Source organism: Dermatophagoides farinae, chromosome 7 (assembly GCF_024713945.1).
Source record: "Dermatophagoides farinae isolate YC_2012a chromosome 7, ASM2471394v1, whole genome shotgun sequence".
NCBI lineage: Eukaryota > Metazoa > Arthropoda > Arachnida > Sarcoptiformes > Pyroglyphidae > Dermatophagoides > Dermatophagoides farinae.
The window spans coordinates 289,501-316,585 of NC_134683.1; the positions used below are offsets into that span (position 1 = coordinate 289,501).

At 31.8% G+C, this 27,085-nt stretch overlaps 9 protein-coding genes across 12 annotated transcripts; 3 read left to right on the forward strand and 6 right to left on the reverse strand.

The window, feature by feature from the left end:
• Nucleotides 1-8,461: 8,461 nt before the first annotated feature.
• On the reverse strand, nucleotides 8,462-10,166 carry LOC124496900 (uncharacterized). The gene is made up of 2 exons (XM_075732797.1): nucleotides 9,380-10,166; nucleotides 8,462-9,325 (listed from the first exon to the last, which is right to left on the reverse strand). Exons 1-2 carry the CDS (start codon nucleotides 10,023-10,025, stop codon nucleotides 8,577-8,579), a joined length of 1,395 nt encoding a protein of 464 aa, XP_075588912.1. The 5' UTR covers nucleotides 10,026-10,166; the 3' UTR covers nucleotides 8,462-8,576.
• Nucleotides 10,167-10,241: 75 nt separating this feature from the next.
• On the reverse strand, nucleotides 10,242-11,828 carry Ubc10 (ubiquitin conjugating enzyme 10). The gene is made up of 4 exons (XM_047060780.2): nucleotides 11,256-11,828; nucleotides 11,091-11,195; nucleotides 10,842-11,028; nucleotides 10,242-10,777 (listed from the first exon to the last, which is right to left on the reverse strand). Exons 1-4 carry the CDS (start codon nucleotides 11,280-11,282, stop codon nucleotides 10,623-10,625), a joined length of 474 nt encoding a protein of 157 aa, XP_046916736.1. The 5' UTR covers nucleotides 11,283-11,828; the 3' UTR covers nucleotides 10,242-10,622.
• Nucleotides 11,829-12,023: 195 nt separating this feature from the next.
• On the forward strand, nucleotides 12,024-15,138 carry LOC124497153 (maternal embryonic leucine zipper kinase). The gene is made up of 4 exons (XM_047060770.2): nucleotides 12,024-12,753; nucleotides 12,820-13,353; nucleotides 13,409-14,277; nucleotides 14,701-15,138. Exons 1-4 carry the CDS (start codon nucleotides 12,193-12,195, stop codon nucleotides 14,972-14,974), a joined length of 2,238 nt encoding a protein of 745 aa, XP_046916726.1. The 5' UTR covers nucleotides 12,024-12,192; the 3' UTR covers nucleotides 14,975-15,138.
• mRpL1 (mitochondrial ribosomal protein L1) lies at nucleotides 15,052-16,521 on the reverse strand. Its single transcript, XM_047060776.2, has 3 exons — nucleotides 16,362-16,521; nucleotides 16,226-16,296; nucleotides 15,052-16,160 (listed from the first exon to the last, which is right to left on the reverse strand). Exons 1-3 carry the CDS (start codon nucleotides 16,405-16,407, stop codon nucleotides 15,159-15,161), a joined length of 1,119 nt encoding a protein of 372 aa, XP_046916732.2. The 5' UTR covers nucleotides 16,408-16,521; the 3' UTR covers nucleotides 15,052-15,158.
• Nucleotides 16,522-16,605: 84 nt separating this feature from the next.
• Seipin (lipid droplet biogenesis associated protein seipin) lies at nucleotides 16,606-18,255 on the forward strand. Its single transcript, XM_047060777.2, has one exon. It carries the CDS (start codon nucleotides 16,945-16,947, stop codon nucleotides 17,947-17,949), a length of 1,005 nt encoding a protein of 334 aa, XP_046916733.1. The 5' UTR covers nucleotides 16,606-16,944; the 3' UTR covers nucleotides 17,950-18,255.
• Nucleotides 18,256-19,103: 848 nt separating this feature from the next.
• On the forward strand, nucleotides 19,104-21,005 carry LOC124497155 (tubulin alpha chain). Its single transcript, XM_047060774.2, has 2 exons — nucleotides 19,104-19,326; nucleotides 19,443-21,005. Exon 2 carries the CDS (start codon nucleotides 19,452-19,454, stop codon nucleotides 20,802-20,804), a length of 1,353 nt encoding a protein of 450 aa, XP_046916730.1. The 5' UTR covers nucleotides 19,104-19,326; nucleotides 19,443-19,451; the 3' UTR covers nucleotides 20,805-21,005.
• LOC124497161 (astacin-like metalloprotease toxin 5) lies at nucleotides 20,520-21,949 on the reverse strand. Its single transcript, XM_047060779.2, has one exon. The coding sequence runs from the start codon at nucleotides 21,788-21,790 to the stop codon at nucleotides 21,002-21,004; it is 789 nt and encodes a 262-aa protein (XP_046916735.2). The 5' UTR covers nucleotides 21,791-21,949; the 3' UTR covers nucleotides 20,520-21,001.
• An 11-nt stretch (nucleotides 21,950-21,960) lies between these two features.
• LOC124497156 (putative UDP-glucosyltransferase YdhE) lies at nucleotides 21,961-22,857 on the reverse strand. Its single transcript, XM_047060775.2, is given in 2 exon segments — nucleotides 21,961-22,443; nucleotides 22,446-22,857. Coding segments are annotated over 2 exon segments (756 nt in total). The 3' UTR covers nucleotides 21,961-22,099.
• Nucleotides 21,961-27,032, reverse strand: LOC124497154 (adiponectin receptor protein). 4 transcript variants are annotated; one of them, XM_075732549.1, is made up of 4 exons: nucleotides 26,671-27,026; nucleotides 25,706-26,065; nucleotides 25,021-25,453; nucleotides 24,127-24,957 (listed from the first exon to the last, which is right to left on the reverse strand). In XM_075732549.1, the coding sequence occupies exons 2-4, from the start codon at nucleotides 25,991-25,993 to the stop codon at nucleotides 24,431-24,433; spliced, it is 1,248 nt and encodes a 415-aa protein (XP_075588664.1). In that variant the 5' UTR covers nucleotides 25,994-26,065; nucleotides 26,671-27,026; the 3' UTR covers nucleotides 24,127-24,430. The 4 variants fall into 4 exon arrangements, with proteins under 4 accessions (XP_046916729.1, XP_075588664.1, XP_046916728.1 ...); XM_047060773.2 differs by adding an exon at nucleotides 21,961-24,095 and having other exon boundaries at nucleotides 24,444-26,065; nucleotides 26,671-27,032; XM_047060772.2 differs by having other exon boundaries at nucleotides 25,021-26,065; nucleotides 26,671-27,032.
• Nucleotides 27,033-27,085: the final 53 nt, after the last annotated feature.

Sequence of the window (27,085 nt, forward strand, 5' to 3'; positions counted from 1 at the left end):
ATTCCACAAATAATGGTCAGCAACATAACATCAACATCAACAACAACAACAACAACAACGCGTGCGGTGGTGGTAGTGGCCATTTTTATTTTTCATTCATAAGCAATTGAGAGATGGAAAGAAATAAAAAATAAATAAATCTTGAAGCTTTTTACAAAAGTCAGTCAGTCAATGGTAAAAAAAACATTGGCATTCTAATCACAAGTATCTTTTAATCAAATTCTGGACAATAGTGTGTTTCAAATTTGGAATTCTGGACTCAAAATCATTCACAATGTATGTAGCAGACACTCACATTCATTCATTCATTCATCCATCACTTTTTCATTTCTTTCAATGACCCTTTTTCTTGTGTATGTCCACACACACACAAATACAAATATAATCGACAGATTGATTCCTCTCTTGTTCCAAAATTTTGATATATTTACCCATAACATTTATCAGTGAATGAAAAACAAATGATCTTTGTTTCATGCTGCTGCTGTTTCTATTGCCGCATCCCTTACGACCCAAAAAAATGATGATGGCCATTAGCATCATCATTCAGTGTTGAAAAAAATATGCATATGGTCGCCATTCACACCCACCCACCCACATAGAAATATTGTTATGTAATAAATTCCATTCCCATAATGTTTTTTTGTGGCAATAGTGTGTGCGTATCACAATAAATCATCGCCTTAGTCTTAAATACACACACAACACAAATAACATGATATGATCTTTTGGTTCGCGTATGGTTCGAATATTCTCTCTTTGTTTTCAATATATAAAAACACACACACACACTGTTCATGTATGCCGACAATAATTCATTTTCTTGTTTCAAGATGCGTGGGTGGTTGGTGGGCTTCAGATCCAACAAAAAAATGAATGAATGGATCGTAAATATTCTGAAAATTCATATATATTGGCCACTTGACATATTTAAGAGGGGAGTGAAATATTTGCAAAATTTGCATTTATATTGAATTATTATTAATTCTCTATTATCGTATGCACTTGCGTTTTTCAATGATTAGGTCAAGGGTCAAACTTATTTCCTCATAAATTTTAATTTCAAAGACAAGAAAAGCATGGAATTTTTCCCGTATTGATAATTCTCTATCTCTCTCATATTTTCATATATTCACATCATCATCATCATCATCAATTTAAATCCTTTGCTGGTGTAGACGTTTGTCACATTGTCAAATAAATTTGTCGTCGTGCCCGGCATCCATTGCTAGAAGGAAATGATAATATAGCGAGAAGATTACTAGATATTTTTGGTCATATTTAGACATGTATAAACAGTGGTTTGACATATTATATAATGTTCTCACACACACACACACATCCATCCATCATATGTATGTATGAAGTCTGTTTTGATATTCAAATATTGCACATAATTCTCTGTTTTATTTGTGTATTTCAAATTTCAAATGATGCAAAAACGCTGGAAAAAAGGGAAATGAAACTTTCAGACCGGAAATTATCAATTTCAAACAGAAAAAATAAAACGAAAAAATAAATAAATAAATGATGCTAAATTTTAAGCCAACTGTCTGTATTTCTTGATTTTGTGTGCGCATCTTATTTCCGGTTTAATAATCAAAACGACAATTTTTCATTTTATGATTTCAATTGCAATCGCAATTCAATTTGGCAAGTTTTTTTTATTATAAATAAATGACAAAAAATTGGTCTGTGCAATTCGATTACAATGGTCAATAAAAACAAAAAACATAAAAAATTTCTGATATCATAACGTAGTTTTTCAATTGATTAACCTGATTTATTTTTCCAGTAAACAAAAAAAACTAAAAACAAAATCATAAATATAGATCATCACTATCGATATCTAGAACGATTCACATCAGAACGAAAATAAAATCAATCAATATCTCTATCATGGTTGTAGCAGCAAAAACAAAGCACAAATTATCAATAAAAATAAATATGATACAAATGTTGCTGATTGTCGTTTTTCGTTTGTGCATCATTGTTACTTTGCTTTGTTTTTATTTTATTATCAATTTTCCAAATGAATCATCCATTGACATTGATGGTTTTCGTTTACAACAACAACAACAACTTGGAAAATCAATTAAATCAATTGCTTTTTTTATCGTTTTTTTTGTTGCTTGGTGAATAATATATAATTAATCTAATTATAATAAATGAGACAAAAAAAAAATTTCACAACAAAAGCAGCAGCAGCCAAAGCAGCATAGAAAGATTTTTGGACGACCATCTTTCAAACTATTTTTTTTCTGTTGTTCGGGTCCCGGTTTTTTTTAATTGTTTCAATAGATATCCTATCTCTATAGGTTCGAGTTGTTGTTGTTGTTGTTGAGATTCCATACCGTGTTTGTGTGTGTGTGCGTCTAGTGAATCTGATTAAAATCAATCATCCATTCCCATGGTGTATGGTACGCCAATATGGTCGTCGATCAGGCATGAATCCCAGAATTATTTTTTTCTCTTTCACAATCATTGTTGTTGCAATGATGAAATAGCCGCCTAAATCATTCACATATGATTTAGGCGCCAAACAAACACAAAAAAATGATAATAATAATAGCCCGTTTTCTCGTTTTCCTCTTTATCCATTCGATTCGATTGTGTTGAGATTTCTTTTTTTTTCTATTCTATTTAGCATGATGATGAACAAGGACCAGGATTTTTTTCTTTTGAATACATTGTATTAACGAAAAGCGAAAAAAACCTTGATCAAATTGATTATCTTGCGTGAGTGTGTGTGCAATGGATAAATAGTGTATTTCATTTTCTCTCTGGATCAAGCGATAAATTGAATGAAAAACACACACACACACAATGGACTTTTAAATCAAAGATTTCGGTACATATAGAAAAGTCAATTCATTTTCAATGTTTAATACATTGTTCTTTTGCTGCTGCCGCTGCTGTTGCTGATTATTATTAACACATGCAAACTATTCATTCGGTTCTGTTGTTGTTGGTATTGAATGAATTTCGAATCAATTCCAATTTTTTTCTTTTCAATCTCACTCTCTTTCTGGCTCTCTAAATTCACAAATCAATTGTGTGTGTGTTTGAATGTTTCGGGAACAACCAATAAATACATGTAGATCATCATTGTCATTGTCACTATGTAATCATTTTCTTGTTTCCTTTTCTGTTTTTATTTTTTCATTTTGTAAATCTAAATTCATTGACATTACATACACATAGCAAGAATGTGTGATTTTCATTCTTATTCTTCTTTACATAACACACATTTGTCATTGAAAATAATGTGTGGGTGGTGTGTAGGTGGACACATGATTTCCAATGAGATGTGTTAGCCATTGTCCATTGAAAAAAAGGAGTAATTTATAATCGAGAAAAAAAAGAGAAATAGATGACCAGAGAGAATAAAAATTATGTGCGTGCTAAAAGCCTGATGATGTCAATCCATCGTTTTATTTTATTTTTTTATTTTTTATTTTTTGAAATTGACATCTATAACAAAAAAAACAACTAGAAAGCATCTTTGTGTTTCTAGAATAGTTTTTTCTCTAGTTTTGATTAGCGATTAATAGTTGTATAATGGGAAAAAGATCAGATAACCAGTACATAGAGTTTATTCAATAAATCTGATTTTTGAAATATCCACACATGATGTGTGATGTTGAACACGTTTCATTTCAAAAATATAAATTCTTGGTTATTCCGGTTTTGAATGAAAAAATGTGTTCAATTTATAGACCAGATAAAAAAAAACATGAATGTACAATTACACAGAAGAGCATGTATCGCCATCTGCCAAACGATCGTGACAACTATCTGGTTATTTTTTTTGAAATTAACATTCCTGATGTGTATGATGATGATAATGATTGATTTGATTTGATTTGATTGATTTGATCCGCGTGCCTAGAATGAAATCCATATTATTATTATTTTTTTATCAGCCAAAAAAAAATTTTCGTTTTTCTGCTTGGTATTCATAGATTCATTCATTCATTTATAGTGACGATCGACCGGAAAAAACCCAAACAAATCGATCATTTTTTTTATTTTGGAATTGAATTGAATCGAAATCCATTTTGATTCGATTGGATTTCAGATATTCTGATCGCAATGAAATGAATGAATTAATGAATCATCAAGATCATTATATTGTTCCCGGTTTCGGGTTACAATTTTTTCTCGTGAAAAAAAACTTTCTCAAATTGCAACAACTAAAGGAATGAATCAAATCCAAATGGGAAAATGATGCAAGGCTTTTTTTTCATTTTCCTGATGGTTAATCCCTTTTATATATCCTTTGTTGTTGTTGTTGTGAAACCAGAGAAGAATAACCACACACACACACACACACACAAACACAGAATCGTGTGTATTGCACAATTGTAAATCTCATAGAATAATTGATTATTGTAATAATAATAACATCAACATCATCATCAGCATTTTTATCGATTCTCGATGAGAATGAGAATGGTGGAAGTGAGCAAGAAAAAAAAACTTTTGCGAAATTCATAGAATTATTCTATAGATGTGAAAATGGTTAACATTCATTCATTGAGAATCTGAGAATATGGGATTGATTCGTTTCTGTTGTTGTTGTTGTTATTATTCAAGGGATTTCACCATCTCATTATCGTCGTTATTCTCATTATTATTATTATTTGTATCCGTTTCTTTTGAAAAAAGGTTTTTCTTTTTCGCACACACACAAACACAAAATCGATATCCATTCCAAGCCATCATCATGCCGCTGCCAACAACAACAAGTTTTTTCTACTTCGTTTTTCCAAAATGGAAAAGATTAATTGCTAGAAAGTTTTCTTTCTAGATTTTTTTTTTGCTTCGATTCAGTGATAAATAATGATGAGATTTTGAATTGAAATTAAAATTGAATTGAATGAAAACTTTGGTTTGAAAAAATTTGATTTCAAATCTATCATACATTGTGTGATCGATATAGAATGGTATTTTTGAAAATCCAGGCGTAAAATTTGTCAATTCAAAGATTTAGATTTCTTTTTAAGAATTTTTCTTTGATTTGGATCGAATTTATTCATTTTCGAAATTAGTGAAAGCTAGAGAGATGGGGCACCGACGGCCGGGATGCTTTTTATTGAAAACTCATCATTATCGGATTTCCGCCCGAAGAAAAAAAAAGAAAGCCAATTTGTTGTCTGATGCTGACATAATCAAATTCTTCACACATTCAATTTTGATGATGATGATGATGATTGCTTTGCTTGCGAAGAAAAAAAAAAGTTTTTTTGTTGAGCCGAATAATGAATAAACTCAAATCATCATCATTTTTATCATTGATTTTTTTTCATATTTGTCAATCACAAAATAATAATCTAAATCCCAAGAATTTAATTATTTTTTTTTACTTTACTGTTTTTGTTGGTCTACACATCAATATGTGGTGATATTTTTCCCAAAGATAAGAAATAAATATGTGTCAAAATAGAAAAGTTTTCATTCATTTTTTTATGGTCTCTATGATTTTGTTTACTTTAATGATGATGAGTTTTTGTTGTTGTTGTTGTTGTTATCGTCATCATTCACATAGGATTGCAAGATTTGGATCGAAAAAAGGAAAAAAAAATTCCTTATAAAAATGATAATGATTCTCGCACATTTTTTTTAATCATCTTCTTATTTGGAATTCTTTTTCATATCTACTGGTGATCAATCAATCAGAGAGACGAGAACATCAAGAATTCGAGAAAAGAGAAAAGAAGCAAATACCATCATCATCATTATCATTATGAGAATCTGTAATGTAAATGATTGAGCAGAAAATGTCAAAAAAAAAAAACAAACAGAATAAATGAATAATCAATCGAATTTTTGTGATTGAATCGAATGATTTTTTATCAATCGCGATTGATGACCAAGAAGAAGTGAAAAAAAGGTATTAATGTTTGTTTGTTTGATGAACATTTTCTTTTTCGTTTTTTTTCTTTGATTTGACTTTTTGTCAATGATTCATTTCATTGAAAATGAAATTTTTTTTTCATTTTCATTTAATCATCATTTTTTTCGATTCACTTGACACACATACACTTTGATGATAATAATGATGAGTTCAGAAAGTTTTGCTTCAACAAAAAAAAAGAATTAAATTTTAAAAAATCAACTACAATTTCAGTTGTTGAAATTCTTGTCGAGAGAAAGAGACGAAAAGTTTGTTTATTTTTCATTTGAAAGCAGAAAAAAAGAAATCACAACATTTGATTAACAATAACCAAAAAAAAACAAACAAAAAAAAACTGCTGGCTGCAGTATAAGAAGGAGGATTACAAATTTCATTTCTTTCAATTTGGTAGTAAATGCAAATTTCTACCATCCTACCATTGAATGAAATTGAAGCGACAGTGAGAAAGATTTCAAATTCATTTCGTGTGTTTACTTGTTTGTGCTTCGACAAGCACATGCATCCAAAAGTGAAAAGAAACTGGCAAGTTTCGAGAAATGAAAAAAAACTTAATTTTAAGAAATTGTTCATTTTTCTGTTGTTGTTGAATCCGAAGAAATGAAAACCCAAAAACCAAAACTTTTTTTTTAATTTCTCTTCGAGTGGCTTTTTCCACCCCACACGCCACTTTTTCTGATTCATGATGACTATGATGATGATGATGATGATGATGATTGTCGAGTTTATTAATTTTCTCCTTTTTTTCTCTTTTAAAAAAACACAAACAACCACCTGGCTCAATTTTTTTCCCGAAAATCATTTGGTCTAATGTGTGTAGTTTCCGGTTCAATTCATTTATTTATTTTTGATTCAAAATTGAAATTCAGAAAAAATAAATAATTTAATCGTCATCATTTTGATCGTGTTCGTAAATTATTTGTTTTGGTTCCGGTTTTTTTTTGTTTAAAATAAATCGATAAATTATATTTGTCATGTTTATTTCCGTTTTCTGCTTTGTAGCGGATGGGCGGTGGAAAAAAAATTAACATCATATTAAAAATGGGCAAAAACGACCAAAACAAAAAATAATTCACTAACAACCAACGGTGGCCAATACAATTGGCAAATTCGACACTCTCCAAAGTCGATATTTCTTGGATTCTTGATTTCCCCATGGATTCATGCACCACCTTGTGTACGATGATCGCCAAGATCTACCCAGAAATTTTGAAAATCGGTTATTATTCGGACTTTCGGCTCTGTATTTGGTTTTAGTTTTCATTCATTCTTTGCAATCCATTATCAACAACAACAACAACAATATTACCCGGCCGATGGAAACTTTTCATTTCCATTTCAAACTTCATCGGAATCTAATTTCTTTCTTTCTCTCTTTTTCCAATTTCATTATGAAAAAAAAGAAAAGAAAAACCTTTTCTTTCTCTTCTTCTTTTGTTTTCTCGAATTGATTTCATCACTTATTATATTCACCAGTATAGTGTGTGTGAGTATATACTGTAATAAATACGGAGTAAACAAAATGAAAACGAAATCCTAAATTGAATTTTATGTCCAAATTCTAGAGAAACAAAGAGACTTGAAGATTCAAAACTATTAATACTTTGAAAGATTTTGTTGTTGTTGCTGCTGTTCGTGTAATTGAAACGGTCGTTTTGGAATCAAATTATTGGATTCTCGGCTTTTTCTTTTTTGGATATTGGAAAATTTTTTCGTCATCCACCCACAACAACTAAATAAAATCGAGTCCAAAATCGACATTTTTTTTCTCTCAAATTCAAGTTTTCATTTCCATTTATTCGATTCTTTCCATCCATCATCGATCATAATCATCATCTATTCGTTTTCCATATTAATTAGTATATATTTGAAACCAAAAAAAAAAAAAAAAAACACATACACATCATTTTTATCGGTTAAATGAAGGAAGTGAACAACAGAATCATCATTTACCGGCATCGATGAAAAATATGGAAAAGCATTCTTGGCTGCCATTTTGTCAATAAATGTGTCGTATAAATGAGCGATGAGCCGATACAATCCGGGAAAAAAAATTGAAAATATTTTTATCGCAAAAATCGTTCGCTATACTCATAATGAATGAATGAACAATTTTTCTTTATGAATTTTCATTTATATATATAACAACATTGTATTATGATCATCATGATGATTATTAATGAGACAAAACGTGAGTGTTTTGTGCGAATGAGAATGATCAAGCATCCAAACAACCAAAAAAAAACAACGGTAATCAATCTATCCCTAAATCTATTTCCACTTTTATGAATCATCAGCATTGTTATTACTATTATTATTGCCATTCCATTCCATTATCGTCCATTATCAAACAAAAAAAAATTTAATCTATTCGCTTACAGATTGTTGTGTGAATAATTTCTATTCCAACATTTTCATATCAATAACCATGTAATTGATCAATAATTTATAGCCAAAAAAAAAACTAATGTTATCAGTTATTTACCCATTTACAAAAACAAACGAAATCATTCCCTCGACGATAAAGTTTGATTCATAAAACAAAAAACAAAAAACTTTTATTTTTTTTTCATTCAAATTATAAGATTCTCTACCAAAAAAAAAAAAAAAAAAAAAAAAAAAAACATTCCCAAAATTCAATGCATTTCATTATAATCCATTAATCCATTCTTCTTACAAATGTTCGATCAACATTAATATTACGTCCACGTTGATTTTTTTGTTGATTCTGTTTACTTTTATCATTATTCTGTTTGGAATGATGAATTTCAGAAACTTTTAAAAATTCAAAACATAAATTTGAATGATGTGTATATCGTTTTTGATGACAGCTTTGATTACAACATTCTATTTGTCTTTTACATTGTTCAGATGATTCATGTGTCTTAGTGCCCGGTTTTAAACGATCAAAACAACGTTTACAGAGATTTAATTCATCAGCACGTTTTTGACGTTGTTCCATTGAATAGTATTGATTACATTGATAATCATTATGACCTACACGACCACAAAATAGACATTTATGATCTTTTTTATTCACCAGTGATTCATTATTCATCGATGATGACGATGGTGGTGATGAGATCGATGATGAATCCGCTTTCGATGTTTGATTTCGATTTTGATTTTGTTCAGAATTTGCCACAGCAGCTGATGATGACGATCGTTGTTGTTGTTTTGATTGTCGAACATCACCAACAATAACGGCAGCAGCAGCAGCAGCATCCAATGATTTATTTGATTTTGTTTGTTTTGACAAATTATTTTTGCTGTTGCCAAGCGGATTTGTTTTTTTATCAAATTCCGAATAATGACTTTCCAAATATTCAAATAATTTCGCCGTCTCCAAATCAGAAGAATGCTGTGAATTGCTGTCGCAGGAACTTTCTTTGTTTTCTGTTGATGATGCTGAAAGAAAAATATTAATATCACATTCAAAACATTGACAATTTTAAATCATACCATAATCATATTTTTTTGGTGGGGGTTTCGACCAATCCATATTTTTTGGTATTTCACGTTGTTTTTCATCCACTTTTTTACTTGGGATGACGATTTGTGATGGCGGCGATTGAATTGATGATTTTTGCATTTTTTCTTCCAATTTTTCCATTTCTTCACCATCATCACAATCATTATTTAAACAATGATTAATGTTCGTAATCGTTGATTCAACAGGATTACCATTTCCATATGATGATGATTGTTGTTGTTGGTATTGTACGATACTGATCATCGATTGTGATGATGGTGATAATAATGATGACATTTTCGAATAAAGATGACAATTATTAATACCACCATCACTAGATTGTTGAAAATAGTCAACAATTCTATCCAATGATTGTCTAATCATTCGTGTGTAGGATCGTGATTGTATTCTATCATCTACAGTTCGATCTAATCGACGATCCCAATCATCAAGATTACTACAATACGTGCGTAGATTATAATATTCATCCAATAATCTACGAATATTTTGTTCACGAATTAATAAATCGATAGAATCGGCTATGACATCAAGTTCAAGTCTTGTATCACGACGATATTCTTTAATTGTTTCAAGATCTTCCAAGTATACGGAAATTTTCACCATTTTATTATTCATTTTTTTTCGTTTCACAAATACGGATATTTGATTCAGTTAATTAAGATGCTTTCTTTTGCGTTTCGGTTAATATAATGATGATGATGATGATGATGTTGATGAAAACAAAAAAAATACGACGAAAATCCACCCATCACTTATGAAACATGAATACATTCATGATGAGCAACACAAAAACCAATCTCCGGTGCTACCATCTTTCGTAAAATTGAAATGTTTTTTTTTCCGAAATTTGGATAATTTTATTTTTTGTTTTATTGGTATTTGAGAAAAATAGAAATTTTTTTTTTAATTTTCAAAAAGAAAAATATTTTCAATTTATAATCAATTGTTTTTGGATATTTATGTTCGTGTGCATGTCTTATTATTGATAATTATCAAGATATATAACACATTCATTCAATAATGATAAGATTGATATTGACAAAACCAGTGTAAATAATAATGATGATGATGACCATCACCATTGACAAAAAGGTAAAGAAAAAATCAAGAATCGAATAAGGTAGGAAGGAGAAAAGTAATCATGTGTGTATGTGTGTCCGATTCATGCTCATCGTAAAAGGGAAATCGATGATGTTAATCCATTCATTTCTTTCAATCGCTGGGCCTTTTTTCAGCAAATTTTTTTGTATAATCTTCAGCATTTTTAAAGAATTTTTTTCTATCTCTAATATATTCTTCAGCCAAATCTGTACGTAATGGATGTTCAGGTTCAGGATCATTCACTAGTGCAATCAATGCTTGTATCACTAGAATTGAACAAAAAAAAAATTGTCAAAAAAAGAATTCGAATGTTTTTGTTCATCAAGTTACCTTGCTCAGTACGTGTTGCTGGTTTCCAATTTTCTGGTTGTATAATCGGCAGACAGATTTGTCCTTTTTCATCAATATTTGGATGATAGATTTTTGTTTTAAACGTTATTTTCGGTGGCTTAAATGGATATTCAGCCGGAAAGTTTATTTCAATTCGAAATGCTCCACGATTATATGGTACATTATCCTATATGAGCAAAATAATAGATTATCTACACTGAATCAACAACAATCATTCATTGAACTTACAGGAACAACCAAACCTGACCAACAAAGTATATTGTGATCATCGACCATAATATCACGAAAACAACGCATACCGGGACCTTTACATTCTTTTAATTCTTGTAATTCCTAATGAAAAAAAAATTATATAAAAATCAAATCATCATTTTGAAGAAAAAAAACTTTTACCTTTTGAAGACGACGTGTTGCTGTCATTTTTATTTTGATGGATAATGAATTATGATCTCAAAAAGAAATCAATAAATAAGGTAAATATTGATTTATTAATAAAAGGAGAAAAAATCTAGAGATAAGGATTCCGATATCACAGAATATGTAGATGCTAACAATGTACGAAATCGAATGATTACAAGTTCTCTTTTTTTAGGCTGCAGTTGTTGATGAAGAATATGTGCACCATAAAAAGACAACGACCACCAAAAAGCAATGTTATGTTTTTTGGAGTCTGATAATGGATTTTATCGCTACTAAGAGATTAACAATCAATCAAATTATATATCGAAAACATAGAAAAAGATTCAATTCAATTTCTACGAGAAAAAACCGAATCAAAGACAAAGACAATCGAATTGATTCCGGAATATAATGAGATGACAAACAATAATTGATAGAATCGTCAAACAAAAAAAAAATACAATTGACATTGATGACATCAGATGGTCTTGCTGCTTTCTTCACCAATCATCATCATCGTCATTATAGAAAACGCAGAAAATAGAAAAAAAAGATTACCACAGACTAAATTACACAAACACACAGACACACCACACACACAATCAAATAACTCAAGAAAGCCACTACGACAGAGAAAAAAATCACACACAAAGATGATGAAAGCATCGAGATGCTGATAACTCGAACTATCGCGATAGTAATGGACGAATTTTTTGGCCGTTGTTTTTTTTGGATTCGAACAGACAACGCATGCGAAAAGTATATTGAAATTTGATTGGACAATTTTCAAAAAAAAAAAAAATCTGTTTCAACTCTGTGTGTGACCCAAAATTTTTATTTGTTTGATTACTTGAAAACAGTCCGTTTAATTTTTTTTGTTACTTGATTCGATTTTGTTACAATTGATTGATTGATTCAAAACAATTGAAAAATGGCTAATAATGAGCCTCATCAAACAAATGTCAATGATAAACGATTATTCAACCCGACGGATGCCACGATGGAATTCAAAATGACCATGGAAGATATTTGTCTGGAAGCTGGTTATTATCTACATAAAAAACCATTAGGTGAAGGTGGTTTTGGTAAAGTTCGTCTAGCTACACATCTTCGTACCAATCAAAAAGTAGCGATTAAAATGATGAACAAACAAAAATTGGGCCAAGATTTACAACGTGTTCGTATCGAAGTTGAAGCCTTGAAAGTTTTACAACATGATAATATAGCGAAAATGCTGCAAATCATTGAAACTGATACCGATATTTATTTGGTTCTTGAGTATTGTAGTGGTGGTGAATTATTTGATTATTTAATTTCTAAACGGCGTTTGACTGAAACAGAAGTTCGTATCATTATGAAAGATTTATTCAAAGTTTTACTTTATATTCATAATCGTGGTTTTGCACATCGTGATCTGAAGCCGGAAAATATTCTATTTGATCATAATCATCGAATTAAATTGATTGATTTTGGTTTGGCAGCCAATTCTTCGGTAAGTGGCGAAATGTCATTCGCGTTTTTTTAAATGTTTTTTCTTGTTTTAATTTTCGTGCTATAGAAAAACAAAGCAGCATTGGCATTTTTACAAACTTGTTGTGGAAGTCCTGCTTATGCCGCACCGGAATTACTTCGTGGACTCACTTATTCGGGACCGGCTGTCGATGTTTGGAGTGCTGGTGTTCTCCTTTATTCTTTGATTGTAGGCCAACTGCCATTCGATGATGAAAATATGAATAATTTGTATAAGAAAATTCAAATCGGACGTTTTATGATGCCCCAATGGCTTTCAGCTGATGTACGTGATTTAATCTCGGCAATGTTACGTACAAATCCAGCTGAACGTATAACAGTTGCAAAAGCCTTAGATCATCGTTGGATACGTAAAGGATTCACAGCTCTATCACCATCCGTACCGCCACCAATTTCACAACGTTGTCCACTTTCACCTCAATCAATCGACCAGAAAATATTCTCTTATCTCGAACAATTATTTCCACAAATGTCCGAGGTTGAATTACGTGGACGTTTAAAATTATTTGGTTATGTAACTGCGACTTATTTATTACTCAAACATGATCCACAATCCATAAAGGTGAGACATGAGAATTTGAATTTTAAATTAAAAATCTAAATTTGCGTTTTATTAGGCCGTACAAGAATTGTTACAATCTCGAATGAAACCATTGGCTCAACAACAACAAGAATTATCCACCATTGTTCATCATCAACCGCCACCTGCTCGTATTGCAGCCATAAAACGTAAATTACAACTTGATTGTGATATCAATCATAATCAAGAACAACAAACACCATCATCAAGTGGTGGTGCTGGAACAATGGAACCAGTTGCTAAAAAAATTGCAAGAGAAAATTTGTCGACACCAAAAAAACCCGTATTATTAAATGGTATACAACAGCATTCAACAACACCGAAAACACCGAATATTCCATTATTAGCTGAACGTAAACAAATGTTGGTTAATAGCGCCAATGCTACAAAATATTCACCAGCATCAATAAGAGTAGCAGCTACACGATTAACACCACAACAAGCTCGAAAGATAAAATCACCAAAACTAAAGAAACCGGTGATGAATGATGAAAATTGTTCGACAATTAAAAATCAATCAATCAAAAGTCCATTGACTAACAACAACAACGGTGTAACAACTGTTAAAAGTCCATTACGTGATATGCGTAATCAGGTTCTATCTCCAAATTCGTCGATTAACGACAATAAACAAACGATCCAATCAATTAAACAATCACCACGAAAAACAACTATGGTAACACCAACTAAATCATCTACATCATCTTCAACGAAAAAATCATTGCTTCGACGTTTAATGGCATCGGCAACACCGACGGCTAAATCTCATCATTCATCACCAAGAAAATTGGACGCATCCACGCCATCCAATAATATAACAATGACATCATATAAGGAACCACAAGAATGTTTGGATCATTTAACACTCACGTTACGTTCAAAAGGTGTTGAATGTAAACAAAAAAAGTATGTACCAGAATCTTCTACTATTAGAACTATGAATAGAAATCAAACATTTATCAAACGAAAGCGAACATTCATCATACGACAACAAAGACGACCAAGGTTATCGTCATCTCGTCGACCTCATCAATCGATAATGACAAGTAAATGGAAAAGGCTTACATTTTTGGTTAAAAATCGTAACCGATAAACGACAAACCAACTGTTGAATTTGACTTTTTTCTTTCTTCTTTGTTCGTGTATCATCTGTGATTCTAGATATTTATTTTTAAATTAAAACAACAACCAACGAATTTGATGATGATGTTCGCTTTGTTTGCTTCTTATTTTGATTGATAAAAGTTAACCCAATTAATGGCCCACTTTTTAATTTTTTTTTTCATTTCATTCTTGTCCTAACCCCCGATTTTACCCATAATTTACTAGCTTTACCTTAAAATGTTTCTTTACTGATCGTATACATTCATCATTGAAATTTGAATTGGAAATTTGTCGATTCAATGGCCTATGTGTTATTCATCGTAAACGTTTGAATGGTGATGCATGGAATTATAAGAAAATTTGTGAATTAATCTTACAATTAAGCAATGAACAACAATTGGCCGCATTGAACAGTAGAAGCAATAGTGGCAATAAAACAATGACACAACAGCAACAACAACCATCACCTTGTGTCATTGAAACCGAGACCCGAGTTTGATAAAAGCGCGATAAATAGCAACCATCCACCCACACCTTTTTATTTAGTATTGGCCAATCATCAAAATCTATCCATCTCGATTTATCTAATTTATTTTTTCTTGTTTAAAAAACATTATTCCACTTTTATATTTTAATCATTAAATCACATTTATATACAAATTTCAATTTCGATCATTAATCGGTCACTTGTTTGTGGCTTTTTGCTTTTTCATTTCTTCATCATCATCATCATTGTCTTCGGCTGTAGGATCTTCATAGTCATCAATATGATTCCAAAATGTAATTGGAAATTTTTCAGGTGATGGTTCTGATGATATCAATATTCTTGTTATAAAATCAAATGTTACACCTTGACCAGGTCGATTTGAATCGATTGCTTTTAATAAACATTGAAAATTTTCTTCAAGTTCCGCGTCATTTTGATTTAAACGACCGAATGGTATTCGTACGAAACCATAATCTGGTTCAATATCATCTTTGATCATTTTATATTCAATGCCATTAATAAAATAACGAACTAAACGTTCCATATCGAAACCAATATTACCACGTTGTTTGGTGGGAAAATAATTTCCAACCATTCCACGGATAGTGTTCAATTCAATAAGCATATCACCATGGCATACTAGATCATCGAAATTATCCAATGTTATGTCACCAACTTTAAGCATTCTAATGATATCACTTGATCCGGCTAATTCTGCTCCAGCTTTTCGGGCTTGTTCTTCATCTTCATCAGTTTTGCATAAAGCAATCACTTTACGTTTAATAGCGAACTGAAATAGATTTGGATATGAAACAATACCGGTAAAACGATTAACAAATTTTGTTTTCTTCTTTGTTCGTAGATCTAAATCGATACGTGCTTCAACCAAAGCATCTGGTTCACCGTATAATTCTGGTTGATGAGTTTCACGAATCATAGCCATTACTTCAGTGAATGGATATTTACGTTCTTTATATTGATCCATGACGATAACATTATCAACTATTTCCGATAATCTTTTTCGATCTGCATCGTTGAATTTTTTACTCACTGCTTTCAATGATTTATCTACCGATAATTTTTGTGGTTTCCATTCTTTCGGTGGCTCAACTTTCTGTTCCATACGACGTAAACGAGCTAATTTTTGTTTTTCACGTGTCGCCGCTATACGTTTACCTTTTCGGGCAGCATAACGTTTCTATGGAAAAATTAATGAGTCATTAAATAAAGAATCCTGAATCTTGGACGAAAAAAACCACTTACTTGGCTTGTGAATAAATTATTCGAATCAATGTTTAATATCGATGAAGATATCGGTGATAATCGATATAATGCTGTTTGGATTGGGAATTAAAAAAAATAATAATCATAGATGATGGACCATTTGAGAATTACATACCATTTCTTGTGTATGATTGAAAACAACATTGAAGAAGGAATGCCATGATTTGATTCCAAGAAAAAAAATTGAATCGAAAAAAAGAATAAATTCGTGGCCAACTATTTCAGCAAAGATCACATGTTTATCAATGTGTGACAATACGAGTGTAAATAGTGTTTGTGTGTGTATGAACTAAAATTGATTCGAACACTTGTTGATGTTTTTTTTTTATATTATAATCGATTGTCATCGTCTCTATTGCTTATCTCCTGCTACTTTGGCTTGGCTTTGCTGTGAAGTGACTGAATTTTTGTAAACAAATCATTGGCACCACTAACCAATTTCAATATTTTTGGCCACGAAAGCCTCGCGATTCGATTTATCTTGTCTTTGATCGCTCAATTTATCGTAGAAAAAATTTCCTGTCAATGAAAAAACGACGGCGGCAAATTTACAAAAAAAAATCGATCAAAATTCAATGTTGGCATTTGATCAACAACAACAATTCAAACTCATCATCATCCATCATAGGATGTGTATCATCTCGAATGATCATCTACTACCACAACCACCATCACTATTTTTTTTCCAATGAATACAAATGGGCAACGTAATTTTATTTATCGTTAAGTTTTACCTATCCATATGGTTCCTACTAACAATTTCTGTATTGGTTTATGTTTGTCTTTATAATTGGCTAATACCTAGCTATGGTATTGATGAAGCAATTTTTTTTCATCATGATGTAGCTTGTACACAAATGTTTACAACGTTATATAATAATTTAAATCATCATCAACCACAGCATCAATACTCATCATCTTCAACATATCGACCATTGCCATTACCACCATCACAACAAAAACAATATGAAAAATATGAACCATCAACGGCTCTATGTCAAAATGTTTATTATGATGTTCCAAATAAAAGTTATCGTCAATTTTTCCATAGTGGACATGTATATTATTTTGAATTACATTTACGTATGCCTGATTCACAGGCAAATCGTAACCTGGGAATGTTTATGATCCGATTACAATTATTTGATCAAGATGATAATGAATTATTTGAAATTTATCGTCCAGCTATTCTGCCATACAATAGTTGGTTATTATCCGCGGCGAAAATGATTGCCTATATCCCGCTATATCTTGTTGGTTGGTTAACTGAAATCTATTCGATACAGGTGAAATTATTAGATGAATATGCTGATATTGAACGATTGGATTTTTCACTTATAAATCATATACGAATCGAAATTGAAACATTAAAACCGATTGAAATTATACCGCCAAGTTTGTTGAGAATTAGTGTCCATTTACAAGGTATAAAATATTGGATGTATTTTTGGCCTATCACAACATCATTGGTTATTATTGGTCTGCTGTTTGCATTTTTATTATTCATTTACTTATGTTCCATATTACGACGGCCAAAAAAACGAAGAAATCAATCGAATGAAAATAATGATCAAGATGTTGATGATCGTGTTGCACAATTTTTCAATGATTCAAGCATTTTTGATCAACCAGATTCCACGACCACAACGAACAATCATGATTGTCAACATCATTTATTACAAGCTAGATCTCGTTCACGATAACAAATTTGAAATGGCCTCGTTTAATTTCCGGTGCGCTTTAACTCCATATTTATATTGGTATTATGTCCCAAAAAAACAAAAGACAAACCAAAACATACACATACAATAGTTGTGGTGATGATAGTATTATTTGCCTGTTGATTTTTTTTTCTACGTAAAAAATGGATTTTGTAAATCAAATGATTATGTAATTGTTATTTGTTTTCTTTCTCTAATTAACTAATTAATGCCAAAGTTTTGTTTAATATTAAATTATATTTTCTCTTTTCTTTTCTTTGAATGCCAAAAATAAAATAATGCTCAATTTACTATTCATCAAGTGGATTATTATTTCACAATCCTTTGATCACACAACACACCAGAGTGCAGTGATGGTGGTAACACCCTGTATATCCTATATATACCGAACAATTGTTACATCAAGTTTAGTTTAGTTCATCATATTCATCGTTAGTTTTTTTTTCTCATAGTCATCATCATTTCAGGTCAAAACAGAAATATAGAAAAAAAACTGGGCGATTTGCCATCGAAAAAAAACAAAATCAAATTAAACTTCTATAAATGGAATTCATGAACTCTAGTGGACGACGGTGATGATGAAAAAATCTCATCATTTTCTTGGCAAATAAAATAAGGAAAACATTCATTTCATTGAACTTTGATGTAACGATGGATGATGCTTGATTGTACTTTTGGCAAGATGCAAAAAAAAAAAAAAAATTCAGACATTTTTTTCTCTTTCCAAAAAGCGAAGAAATCCGTTAACGACTGCAGATGACTCATCATTATTTTTCTCATTTATGCTGCTGCTGCTACTGCTCATCATCAACGAATTTTTTTTTTTGGCGTGGCCATCACCATTTTTTTTCATAACCGACAAAAACGTAAAAAAAAATCGTTTTTGATTGGCTGATGACTTACCACTCACTCATTCAACGCCACGTTGCGGGTTTTTTGTGTGTGTGTGTGTGTTTGTGTGTGCACTACTACTACCACCACCACCAACGTGCATTAATATCAATGCGGTAAAAAAACTCAACGGTCATCGCTACAACCACCACTGCTACTACCACTTTTTGAGAATGATCGTTGCTTTTTTTTGTTCGATCGGTTATTGTTGTGTGGCTTGTGTATAAATTTCAAACTCATTTCCAGATTGAGCTACCATTTTTGTTCTGATTGTCGTTGTGTTTGCTTTTATTGCTTTTTTTTCTAATTTCGTTTGATTGTAAAGGCTTCATTGCTGTCCCTTTGCAATTTTCGATCATCAAAAAAAAAAATCAATTTTTAAAATCATTTCTTATTATTTCTCGAATTCAATTTTACCTCATCTTCATTACTTTTTTTCTTTTCTTCAAACGTGTTAATCAATACCCGGTATGTATCTGGTTTTTTTTGTGCAGGAATTTTTGTCTTGTTCAACCGTTTTTTCCTTGGGCGTTGTCCTTGTTTGATTTCATCATTTTGACTAATGTTTTTTTTTGTTTCTATAGTAACCGAAAATGCGTGAATGTATCTCAGTTCATGTTGGTCAAGCTGGTGTCCAAATTGGTAATGCTTGCTGGGAATTGTATTGTTTGGAACATGGTATTCAGCCTGATGGCCAAATGCCTTCGGATAAAACTATTGGTACTGGTGATGATTCGTTCAATACATTTTTCTCGGAAACTGGATCTGGCAAACATGTCCCACGTGCCGTCTACGTTGATCTCGAACCAACCGTTGTTGATGAAGTTCGAACTGGCACCTATCGACAATTGTTTCACCCTGAACAATTGATTACCGGCAAAGAAGATGCAGCCAATAATTATGCTCGTGGTCATTATACTATTGGCAAAGAAATTGTCGACTTGGTTTTGGATCGTATCCGTAAATTGTCTGATCAATGTACCGGATTACAAGGATTTTTGATTTTTCACAGTTTTGGTGGCGGTACCGGTTCCGGTTTCACTTCATTGCTTATGGAACGTTTGTCTGTTGATTATGGCAAGAAATCAAAATTGGAATTTGCCGTCTATCCAGCACCACAAGTTTCGACCGCTGTCGTCGAACCGTACAACAGTATTCTTACTACTCACACTACCCTCGAACATTCGGATTGTGCTTTCATGGTTGATAATGAAGCCATCTACGACATCTGTCGACGAAATTTGGATATTGAACGACCAACCTATACCAATTTGAACCGACTTATTGGCCAGATTGTATCATCGATTACTGCTTCGCTTCGTTTTGATGGTGCTTTGAATGTGGATTTGACAGAATTTCAAACCAACTTGGTACCCTATCCACGTATTCATTTCCCATTGGTTACATATGCACCAGTGATTTCAGCTGAAAAAGCCTATCATGAACAATTGACCGTATCGGAAATCACCAACACTTGTTTTGAACCAGCCAACCAAATGGTCAAATGCGATCCACGTCATGGTAAATACATGGCATGTTGCTTGTTGTATCGTGGTGATGTTGTACCAAAAGATGTTAACGCAGCCATCGCCTCGATCAAAACAAAAAGATCAATTCAATTTGTCGATTGGTGCCCCACCGGTTTTAAAGTAGGTATCAATTATCAACCACCTACTGTAGTTCCGGGTGGTGATTTGGCTAAAGTACAACGTGCTGTTTGCATGTTATCCAACACAACTGCTATTGCGGAAGCATGGGCTCGTTTGGATCATAAATTTGATTTGATGTACGCTAAACGTGCATTCGTTCATTGGTATGTTGGTGAAGGTATGGAAGAAGGTGAATTCTCGGAAGCACGTGAAGATCTGGCCGCATTGGAAAAAGATTACGAAGAGGTTGGTTTGGATTCCACCGAAGCTGATGATACTGCTGGTGAAGAATTCTAAACATGGAAAACAAACAACATTGATGGCCACCATTTTTTCAAAAAAATTTAATTATCGACATTTAAAAATGAGTAATTTCTCTTTTTCTTTTCATTTCCATCATCAAACTAAATTATTAGCATTGATTTGATCTTTTACTTTCTTTATAATCAATTGGTGTGTCTATCATTTTGAAATAAAAATTGATAATTTAAATTTTAACATTCATATAATGCATTTATATTCGTTATATCAGCTTGAGAAAGGGATCGTTTAAAATATGATTCACGTAATTTAATTCGACGATTCCGTGGTATCATTGTTGGTCCGCCATTTTTACTGAATGCTTTTGATCCATAAATCATGATGGAATTATAATCAAAATGATTTGCTGGATTATATTCACTAATTGGTATCTTCACAAATTGTTCCATCATTTCAGGTTGAATATTTGACCAATGAATTTGGAGATAATGATCACGATCATAGCGCATATGTTCATGATACAGACCGATTGCATGACATAATTCATGTATCACGCTACCTAAATCATGACAACCATTGCCCAATGACACAGTTTGTCGGCCACCTAATCGTCCGACAATTGAATGACAACCATCGCCATTGGTTAAATGTAAGTAATCTCGATGTACTAATTGACGTTGTTGAAAACTAATACATGTACTTTGTTCAATTTTTCGCATAGCATGTATTATTGTTGATCGATGTCGTTGTAATGATTTGGATATCTGATATGGTATAATACCATTAGGCCATAAACGGTGATTACGATTGTTGGATAATATTTGGCCAATATTTGGTCGACGTCTTCTTCTACTGTTGCTGCTTCTGATGATGACTGATTCTCGTATCGATGACGATCGACCTGCCACCATATATAATTGGATACCATTATCGATTGATTCGAATGATTGGAAATAGCCGATAATAATCGGCATCATAATGATCGTCGGCAATGCTAAAAAACACGATTTTCGATTATACATGGACCATTATCGTTGTCGTTGTTGTTTTGATCAAACTAAAATGAATTAAATCTGACATTGATTCAAAAAAAAAAAAATTGAAACATCATTGATTCAGTTTAATGATAATGCACCAAAAGAAACAACAACACATGGCACCGGTGTTCAAACAAATTTTCTAAAACGGTAATGTTGAAATCATTTTTGTTATTTTTCATAATTTTCATTGATTTTTTTTATTATTGCAAAAAGCACAGATTTTCAAACCTATTGTCGTTTATTTGATCACGTGTTTTCAATTTAATTCAAAACTAAAGATATGATTTATTGTTATGGCAAATTCACCATCATTTGTTCAATATAATCAACCACTCGTTTTCGATCATTTGATTGCCGTAATCTTTTGGAAATCTTTTCAACTCTTTCACTCATTTTGTCATCTTTGAGAATTTTTTCAATTTTTTCCAAAATTTCATCAGCTGTTGATTGATGAAGATCAGCACGACAGCCAAGACCCAATTCGGTGATACGTTGTGCATTATCAAATTGATCGCCAAAACATGGCAAGACAAGCATTTTTTTACCAAAATAAAGCGATTCCGTAACTGTATTATTACCACCATGTGTAATAACCATATCGACCAATGGTAAAATCGACAATTGTGGTAAAACGGTTCACCATACATATTATCAGCTAATTTAATTTCAATTGGTCCTTTCGACACAATAAATCGATGTTTAGATCGTGATAAAATATCAATTAATCGTGGCATTACACCATTGATGACACAACCCAATGTTCCTAGTGAAAAATAGATTAATTTACCAGACATTTTTTGCAATTTGTCTGGCAAAATAAATTCTGGCTGCTTAAATGGTAACCGGGTACCACGTATCATGTGATCGATACCAATCAATTTAATTGATCCATCAATCGTTTCATCATCGTTCATCATATCTTTAAATCGTAATTCACGTGGCCATGAATACAGATTTAAATATGGTGAAAATGGATGTAAACGATTTGGAAACGGCAACAAGTCTTTTTTGCGAGCATATTCATTAACACGTTCGATTATTGGTTTCATTGATTCATTCTGTATTTGAACGAATCGTTTCTATTCATCATTTTGATCGTTACATGGTAATCCAGAGAAATATGGTGGACAGCGACGATTTTGTTGATCATCCATAAACAAATAATGTGGTGCAGCCGACATAAGCCATATCCATGGAATATTTGATCCAACTATAGCTGGTGAACAAATATATCGATCATTGATGATTAAATCAGGTTTTACCTCGTCGATTATTTTTCGATATGCATCTTGACTCATACATTCATCATCAAACATTGCTTCGCAAGTGATTGGTAAACAATTTTGCACTATATTCCATGCATCTTGTTTATATAGATTCGAATATCGTTGCATGAAACCTTGCCAAAAATCCAAATTATTATTTTCGGGATCTTTTCGTTTCTTAATGTCAAGTATTCGTTCTTCAAATCCATGGCCAGTTAAATAACCATTGAAATCTGGATCTAATGCAAAAATAACATGATGACCACGAGCAACAAGTTCTTCACAAAATCCATGACATGCATTTAGATGGCCAAAACCATTTAATGGTGTAACCAATATTCGTAATTTTCGTTGTTGCTGATTTTCGCTACTCATGATGATGATGATGATGATGATTTTGTCGTTTTAATTTTCAAATAAACCACAATCAACAAACTAACCTAGATTCGCTTGCTATTTATTTCAAATTCAAAGCATAACTTCGTTCATATGACCATGAAACACGATGCATTAATCAAATCAATCAAAGTCAAATGAACGTTTATTTTATCAAACCAAGATATTAATCTATTCTAGTGATATGAATATATCATCGACGTCGATGATTATGTTTTCGATTACGATTTTTTCTATGTTTCGATTTAGATTTAGTTTTTGTTCGTCCTCGTTCTCCTTGTCGTCGTTGTTGTCGTTTTCTACCCATACGTTGTAATAAATTTTGATCCCGACAAACAAGATAATGTAATAATAGATAGCTATTATAAATTGATGATAAACGTTCAAAATTATTAAGTTCCTGGAGATATTTCCGTTCATATGTTTCAATCATTGTACGTTCAGCTATGGAAATGGTTTGTTGTAATTCTATTGTAAATGAATCCGATGATGATCTATGATCATGATGGTGGTGGCCAATTGAATCTAATCGATGTACCACCGTTGTATCACTAGAACGATGAAATGATAAACTAGTACGTGCATCATGTAATTCACTTGAATGATAGGTATCCATTTTTTTTTCACTTGCAAACAAAAAATTAACAAAACCATCAATTGAATTGGAAAATTTTGTATTTTATTTAATTTCTGGAATTTTCTTTTTAATCAAATTTTATATTTACATTAAAATCAAAGAATTTTATTCATTTTTGATTGTTTGTGCATTTATTCAATTGAAAAAAAAAATTTAAATTCCTGATAATTAGTTGGCTGTTGTATTTGTGGAAATGATTGATTAATTAGTTAATAATTTGAATTTGAAAAAGAGTAATAAGATTTCCATTAATAACAATCCTAGCTATCAATCAATCAATATATTAATATATTACTAAATTACTAAATTTCGATTTATCTTGTTTTAAAACAGTGACGATGTTGTTGATACCAGGACATCAGAATGGTTTTGCATTAGATTATGATGATTATGTAACCGTGATTCAGCCATTAGATTAATACCATTCAGATGTACAAATGCGGCCAATACAACAAGAACATGAAATATTTGATGTGATTGAAACATATAATCACATTTTCCGGGGAATAATCTTTCTGGTATACGATTAGCATATAATAATGATCCAATTACATATAATGCTCCTTGTAATATGAATAGATAATAAGCAGTTAATAGACGTGAATCCAATATGAGATACCAATGTACACCAGGAATAACATTCGATAGACCGAAACATAGAAAAACCATAGCACGAAAACCACGATATTGTGGTTCACCAAATTTATCCCACAATGAAACGGCTATCGATAAGATACATAATACCACACCAAATGAAATGTATAGTTTAAACATATTCAGATCTTCATAGAATCCATAATAAAGTGCTGGTGTCATTGATCCAATAATTTGGATTGATATGCCACAATAATCTAGTTTCGAGAAAATCTTTATAACTTTAGGTGATGCATAACAGCTGAATGTATGAAACATACATGAGAATAGCAAACACATGATAATGCCACAAAAATAAATTGTCAACATCAATCGATCAACAGCTGTTTTATGTGCGCTTATCGTTACAAATTCATAGATAAAAAGTCCTACGAACAACAGGGCACCAATACCATGTGTCCAAATGTTTCCAGTTTCCGTATGCAAACGAAATATTGATTTAATACAGGCCCAAAATGTAGGCAATGGTGGACGATGCCCGGTATGTAGATATTCATTATCTTGCATCCAATTTGGTAACATATTAAAATGGCAAACTTTCCATACGGCACCCGTTGCTTGACTAACAGTTTTCGTTGCTTGTTCCACTGTTTTACCAGCCAATTCACGTGCTTGTTCCCATTCCGAGCGGATATAATCATAACCATATTCGAATTGTTGTCGTAATGATAAACTACGTCTATGTCCTTTAACCTGTTGTGATGATGATGATGATGATGGTTGACGGTTCGGATTATTCGATGTAGTTAGAAAAGAAGAAGAACAGGAAAATTTCAATGGATAAAATAATACACGTAGTGATTGATCGCTATTTAGCATATTGATAATTGTAGATTCGCCGCCGCCGCCGCTGCTACTGCCGCTGTTGTTGTGGTTAGTTGACTGTTGACCATCACCATCATTATCATCAGCAGTCTGGTTAGTAGTTATGTTTGTATTAAATACCTCATTATTATTATCACATGGAACATCATTATTTAATGGACATTCTTCACAACAATGTTCATCATCATCTTGATTATCATTATTATAATGAGGACATTCTAATGGTTGACCACCAGTTATTGGAATCATTTTACGTTGAATTAAATCTGAATTTATTTCACTACGTTTACGTGTACGACATAATAATTCATCATAATTACAAAGGGATACACTACGATGATGATGAGCGTGGTGGTGGTGGTTCGAACACGATAATTTTGATTGTGATGGTGTAGCGTATGTTTGCATTTTTCGTTTAGTTTTTCTTTTGATAAAACAAAATTAAATGGAAAAATTTTTTTTCTGAAAATCAAATTTTCTCTAGAAAAACAAAAAAAAAAAAAGAAAAAATCATTAATTTTGGGCAACAACAACAATAATAAAAAGTAAGTATAAAAAAACGAATGTCTAATCAAATCAATAAAATAAAATCGATCGATTAATTGAATTGTTTGATCGAAACAAACATTCGAACTATGTTTATCTCAAATGCGTCGTGTTGGGTGTATTTTGGTGGAGATAAGATATGTTCGAATTCAAGTTTGGTTTGGTTTGAGGTACATTCTATTTGGCTCATTATGTATTCAAATTATGGTTTTTTTTAGCATGGCCATGATGCAGTTTTTTTTGTTGTTTTTCAATCAAATGTATGGCCAACGCCAAACAAGAATATTGGCGACCACACCTGACAATAATAATAATGAAGAAGATGATGATTCAGATAATTATTATTTTTTGAGCAATATTAAAATAGGCCATATCGAACAAAACAACCAAACCATATATAGGCTATAGAGATAGTAGTTGCCAATGTGTACCAAGGAATTCAATCAAATAAAAAAAAATCCAGAAATATCAAAAAGGAACCATGTTGGTTTTGAGCATGGTTTAGGAATAAAGGAGAAGATTTTCAAAACATAGCTTACCTTTTTATCAAATTAGAAAAAGATAGAGTTAATGATCGATCAAGTGTCCCAAATTTTGATTGATTGATTAAAATCAAAGGGATATGTGTGTGTGTGCGTATATGTTGGTGATCACAAATGAACGAGGAAAAATCAAATCAAATCAATTAGTATCGATATCAATCATTCGAAAGAGAAAAAGGAATGATTAAGCGAAAAACAGATCGATGCAAAATTTTGGAATCGTCCAAAATGAAAAATTTATTCAAGTCATATGAATCACTAACGATGACAACGACGACATTACCTAAATGTTAGGATTATTTAATCTCATATGACCACCACTATCAACAACAAAACACACAGACAGAGTCCAAAGTCTTATCCTTTCTGTTATTGCGAATGACGATGATTTTCTAGCAGCATAACATTCTAT